At 38.1% G+C, this 6,633-nt stretch overlaps 1 protein-coding gene across 1 annotated transcript; it reads right to left on the bottom strand.

Annotated features, from left to right (window-relative positions):
• Positions 1-2,039: 2,039 nt before the first annotated feature.
• Positions 2,040-5,191, bottom strand: LOC113340306 (guanylate kinase 2, chloroplastic/mitochondrial-like). The gene is made up of 2 exons (XM_026585514.1): positions 4,131-5,191; positions 2,040-2,489 (listed from the first exon to the last, which is right to left on the bottom strand). The coding sequence occupies exon 1, from the start codon at positions 5,083-5,085 to the stop codon at positions 4,153-4,155; it is 933 nt and encodes a 310-aa protein (XP_026441299.1). The 5' UTR covers positions 5,086-5,191; the 3' UTR covers positions 2,040-2,489; positions 4,131-4,152.
• Between the last annotated feature and the right edge of the window lie 1,442 nt (positions 5,192-6,633).

The raw sequence follows: 6,633 nt of genomic DNA, 5'->3' as shown, positions 1-6,633 counted from the left end.
GGGAATGCAATAGGTATGCAGTGGCTGTACGACGAGATCTTGTTTCATCTATCACCTCCCCATGTTATACCGACTTTTGTGTTCCTCCAAACATATCTTTCAGATTCTTCAACATTATCTTCTTGACAGGTATAGATGGACCTTCTCTTGGTTCATCTGGTTTATCTCCACCAGCCCACTTAAAATGTTTCTCCATCTCAACTCTCTCCCATCCAAGTGTGTCTTTGACAAGGACATAAAGGTCTTCCCAACTCATATTGTTGTCAAAACCTTCATAAACAGATTTTTCCTCAATGGCTAAGTCCAAGATTTTCTTCGTATCATCCGGCGTTATTGTCATCTCACCGAATGGTAGATGAAAAGTATCAGTTTCTAACCAATACCGCTCTCTAAAGGCAGTGGCAACAGTAGAATCAAACTCATGATGATGGTTGAGAATTCCATTACCTAGCCCTGTATCCGCTACAAGATCACGAACCGCTTTACATTCTTTATCGCAACTTCATGATCCTGCGAAGAATGTATAAACAATAAAATTGTTAACTTTCTATATTATACCAAATAATATCAAGTTGAACAAAATCATGCAAAATAAGTAATATTTTGAGATTATTACCTTGCTTTGGCAAACCTTAACAACCCATGAATATGGATATCCAAATAAGACCGTAGATTGATCGGGCGCCTCACCCCAAAGTCTACCATTCTTCTTCGAAGGCAACAAATCATCGCCTTTAAGAATATGCTTGCCTTTTGGTGAAGGTTTCTTCCTCGGCTTCTTTTCCTTCACTTGAGGTTTAGGTGTAGCTTCAGGTGAAGCAACAAAAACTTGTTTCCCTTTGCCTTGAACAACAATTTCTTCTTCTTGTTGTTGATTTGGTGGATCCCTAATCACAAGTGTACCTACCGATATCACCGGTAATTTAAATTGATCCCCTTCAATTTCTAAATCTTGGAAAACATTATCTTCAATTTCAGGACATGTTGAGCTACTTCCTTGAAACATATCCTTCTTCTTCTTAGCATCCTTGGGGAGACCTCTATAATCAACCCCACAATGAATTCCATGGCGAGGTGTAGGAGTATCTTTTGGTGTTAAATTATTTCCTCTATTCTTTTTAGGCTTTGCTCTATCACGATTTCTGCAAATTACAAGAAATTCCACTTATACAATCAGTATTGATGGATTAGTAACACAAGTCAATCTATAAAAAAAAAATGATGTTCAGGATGAATTACGTCTAGGTTCGACATATAGAGAACCTAGACGTTCTAAATTACGTCTGGAAAATGTGGTGCAAGAACCTAGACGTAAACCCAAAGTTGAAATTTCTTCAAAACATCCAGGAAGGATTACGCCTAGGTTTCAAACAAAACGTAAAATTGAAATTATGTCTAGGTTGACGAAAGGAAAATTCAGTAACTAAACCTAGACGTAAAACTAGAATTACGGTTGGAAATCAACTAAACCTAGACGTTAACGACATGCAATTTAAAGTTTACGGTTTGAATTCCTCTAAAACTAGGCGTAAGTTCTTCAAACACTAAACTTACGCTTGGCGAACCTAGGTGTAACACCTTCAAAAACAAAACAGAAACCCTAATTTTGCTTCGATTTGATTCAATCTAACATGTTTTAAGCACAAAACGAGTAAGAATAGATGGGTTTGTCAATTAATACCTTACATACACCATGGGTTGTTGTTGAGGAGTTCGAAAAATCAGTTGCTTCAATCGGTGGCTGTTGAGGATGAAATTGTTGGTCAGGGGGTTGATTGAGATTTTGATTACCATTACTGCAATCAATTTGTTTCTTCCATCTTTCATATAGATTTCAATCCTACGAGGTTCAATTTTTCGAATCGCCGATTAACCGAAAACGATGAAATGAATTTATCTGAAAATTTAATGTGAAGAAGAAGAGAAAGAGGAGAAGAAGAAGAGCAGGAGTCAAAAGGTTGAAAATGTGAAGATTAGATTAGGTTTTTATTCTGTTTTTGTTTTAATTTTAATTGAAGAGTAATTTGGACAAATTGCTATTGAATCAAAAGTATCCCTTAACCAGATTTTTGGTCACCAGGTATTCAAGTGAAGCCCCTCTAATGGAGTGTGACGCCCCAATAATAGGCTTCATATTAAAAGGCCCCTTTCTGAATATTCGCCCTGGGCCTTTAAAATGTTAGAGATAGCGCTGTGGAGGAGTATCATAACAAGAATCAGACACCAAAAATTTCCTAGAATGTTTAGCCAACTTCTAAAACTACTCAGATAAAATAAAATGTCTTTGATAATGTTGTGATTTTGCCAGGAGAGACATGAATCACTCCCATTTATTGCCTTAGCTACATTGCTCGAGTCCACTTCAATAAAAAGATGCTCCACCCGAGTTTCCATAGCCCATCTAATTCCATCCAGCACAGCGAAGCATTCTCCTTCCTCAGCATTTAGTACCTCTTGCCTGACAATGCATCTCGAGGCTTTATGTTCACCTGCAGAATTCCTTATTATTAGGCCAACTCCACAATATGCATAATTCATTTAAAAGAGGCATCGCAGTTTAGTTTAAGAAATGGAGACAGAGGTGGTATCCATTTTTTGTTCCTGTCAGTAGAGACACTGACATGCTGCTGCACATAATCACAACCAATCTGTGTGATGGAGCTCTTCAAGTTGTGTATCTTTCTGATGGTTATCACAGGATTAGGTTTGTGATGTTCAAATACACACTTGCATCTCTCTTTCTAGACCTCCCAAACTACAGAAGCCATATGAATAATCCAGCCCTCTCCCAACATCATATCTCCTGAATTATTGAACCAGCTTCTCACCCACTCTTGGGAATTATTTATGCTTTGAAGAGAACGGCTACTACCAGGTACTTAAGTATAGACTGCTCTCGCAAAACTGCACTGCATAAGAATGTGGTCTGAAGACTCCACTGTATTAGAGCACATAGCACAATCAGATGGTTGACCTCTAATCTGTATTGCGATTCTTTCACTTGTAGGAACTGTGTTAGTGATACACTTCCACAAGAATAACTTAATCTTCTCAGGAATTTTCAAACTCCATAGAGATTCCCACAGTTTAACTTCTTCAGGATTTCTAGCTTGGTTATTGTCTTAATCTCCATTTTCTTGTTGTAAGCTGACTTGACCAAGAAGGTACCATTGTTTGTCAAGGTCCATACAAGAGTATCCTTTGCCATCCTCGGTATTCTGATTCTCATAATCCTTGCAGCAACATCAGGTTCAAAAAGAGATTTACTATATCACTTTTCCAGGTTTTTCTTCTTGGTTTATAAGATCATAAACAAGCATCTCTGCTGAATAGAGAGCATCATTAGTGTTCATTCGTCACAGCACTTCGGCTGGGCCCAAAAATTCTAACCCACCCTCAGCAAAAATGGAGGTGATGATGGAATGTACTTTTTACTTTCACCGATCTTACCAAATGCGAAGGTTCAACCATATAACCCAATTACAGAATACACCAGAAAGGAACACCAGCTACAACACATTCTACATAACATGAGTGCTAATATTCAATAGAAACACGACGGAGTACAGCATATCATGGTATTTAGCTTCTCCTTATTGTGACTGTACTCAAGATTCCCAAATGACTACTACAGATGAATGAAACATGTCTATGCTTTAACTAAAACATCCGAATTACCCGAGAAAGAAGATCCCTATGCATAGGGTCATGACTTACACATTCGTCGCAGCACTACGGCTGGGCAAAATATTCTAAGGTCAAATCATAACTAACAGCAGCTACATCACATTCTATATATCATGGGTTTTTAAAACTCAATAAGAAACACGAGGGAGTACCGCATATCATGATATCTAACTTCTCCTTAGAGATGACTATACTCAAAAGTTCCAAAAATGAATTCTACCGATGAATGAAACATGTCTATGCAGCTCAATTACTAAACTTACTGTAGTTCTATATAAATCTCTGTTAGAGGAGACATCGAACTCTATCCATGTGAGCCGAAACAACTTCGAATTCAATCTAACAAAGCACACATTTTTATTTAACTAAATAACATAAATAAAGTACCAATACAGTCATCCTACAAGTTTCGTATTCATCAATGCAAATTGAAGAAAACTAACCTCGAACAATCGAAATCCCAAACTAAACAACAGCTTTCCTTTGTAACACCTTAGCTTTCTCAGCATCAATAATAGACTCAACCAATTTAACAGCATTATCCAATTTCCCTTCGGCATTCACAACAACATAATCAAAATTCCTCATATGTTTAACCTCTTCCCTCGCAGTCTTAATTCTAACAATCAACGTATCAATCGTCTCCGTCTTCCTATCCACCAACCGATTCACAAGTTCTTCTTCACTCTCCGCAACTAAAAACACAAAAATCGCAGAATCACCCAGTATCTTCCTCAATGTAGCTGCACCTTGTATATCAACTCTAAGTATAATATCCTTCCCTTTGGACATAAAATCTCTAATTTGTTGTTTAGGTATACCTTTATAATCACCATACACTAATGCATATTCTAATAACTCATTTGAATCAACTAATTCAAGAAATTTCTCTTTACTTACAAAATGATAATCAACTCCATCAACTTCGCCGATACGTTTCTCCCGTGTCGTCGCAGTCACAACGAAATGTAATCCCTGACGAACTTCACGTAATTTCTTAATCACGGCGTCTTTACCAACACCGGACGGTCCGCTAATCACGATTATGAGCGGATTAGGTTTTGGTGTGAATGGATCGGAACTGAATGGTGAGCCAAGTACCGATTCAATACCTCTGAGTAATTCAGGTTTTGTTGATCCTGTTACTGATGGTAGTATCGTTGATCTCCTTGCTTCATCCAATTTTTCGTTTTTGTTGTTTTCAGATGATGAAGACATTGAAATTGAAGAGGGAGGACGGAATTTGACCTGTGAATTTGATGATGAAGAGATTGCTAATGGGATGAATGAACGATGGAGATTTGTTTTGTAAGGAGAAGAAGAAATTGAAGTGAAGATTCTTCTTAATAACATTGATTTTGGTGGTGATGATGAGACAATTTGGATGAGATTTAACATTTTTTTGGTTCCGCCATTAAAGATCTCTGTGTGGAGAAAAGGGGAGAACGGCGGTGAAACGGTGCACAAGAAAAGGACGGAATTGTATAAGAAAAGGCTGGGAAAGGGATTTTGTTGGACCTTATCGGGGTTTAGGAATCGGGACGATGAGTTTTTATGATTGAATCTGTACCGTTAATTTGGATGCATAATAATGACCGAGCGCATGTGGCCTAAGAGCAACTCCGATGGGACTACAAATAAAATTTTTTGTGGTGACAGGTGGATGGCAAAACTGAGTTCTGTGTTGTGGGAGGATGGTTTGTGGATGCATTTAAGCCGAGCGTACTATACACCCAACGACTACTATTTCATCAGCCCAACGGTTATATTTTGTTGATGAACCTATATAAACACACTCAATCTACTGATTTTAAACACACTCAACTACATTTCATTCTCTTCACAAAAGAGTCTCTCTTCTTTTCATTTGTGTCATTCACTGTGGATCCTGATATGGAAAACGAAGAAGCACAATTGTTAGCGGAAACATTTATCCAATAACAAGAAGGGTTTATGCAGTAGCTGGATCAAATGGATGCAAATTCAGATGATGAGAGATCCAGAACCAACGCCATGCTACAATTATACACCGGGAAAGTTCCACGAGATCCAGAATCAGGAGATGTATTGTTCAGAAGATATATGTCGAGATTTCGAGAGGAAGGTCATGAACAAATGATACGTGATTATTTTCTTAACAGAAGTGTCTACTCTAATCAAGATTTTCAACGTCTCTACAGGATGCCACAACATTTGGTCATGCGGATTATTGGAGAGCTTTGACGGGTAAACCCTAAATTCAACTATCAATTTAATGCACGAAACAGACGAGGGCATAGTCATGAACAAAAGGTAACTGCAACCCTTAGGATTTTGGGTTATGGTTTGCCCGCGGATGCTTGTGATGAGTACATTCGTATGGCCAAAAAAATAGCATACGATAATCTGAAAATGTTTTGCGTAATTTTAGTCACCCACTTTGGTCCACGTTTTTTAGAGCAACCCACGCAAGACGGTGTCAATCGACTACTAGCTGAGAATATGGAGAAAGGCTTTCTCGGAATGCTATGTAGTCTTGATTGCATGCATTGGGTGTGGCATGGATGTCCATATGCTTGGCAAGGTCAGTATAAAGGGCATGAATCAAAACTAACTGTGGTTTTGGAAGCGGCGGATTCTTAAGATTGTTGGATATGACATGTTTTTTTCGGCCTTATGGGTCGCAAAAACGACATCAATATCTTGCACAAATCACCATTGTTCGAAGAACTGAAGTATGAAAATGCTTCAGCTGCTAATTTCACCATCAATGACAACAGCTATAACATGGGGTATTTTCTATCGGATGGAATTTTATCCAGCGTAGTCAACTTTAGTTCAAGTTTACGATGAGATACCTATAAACGGGGAATTTGTCTGTGCTAAATGGTTGTTTAACAAAAAAAAAACAGATGACGTGTAAGAAGGATGTGGAACGAGCATTTGGAATTTTGAAAAGAAAGCTCC

The sequence above is a fragment of the Papaver somniferum genome, unplaced genomic scaffold, assembly GCF_003573695.1.
Source record: "Papaver somniferum cultivar HN1 unplaced genomic scaffold, ASM357369v1 unplaced-scaffold_21, whole genome shotgun sequence".
NCBI lineage: Eukaryota > Viridiplantae > Streptophyta > Magnoliopsida > Ranunculales > Papaveraceae > Papaver > Papaver somniferum.
This window is presented reverse-complemented; position numbering and strand designations above follow the sequence as displayed.

Coding starts and splice junctions, on each gene's coding strand:
- LOC113340306 (XM_026585514.1), bottom strand. CDS start 5,085: ATGTTAAATCTCATCCAAATTGTCTCATCATCACCACCAAAATCAATG.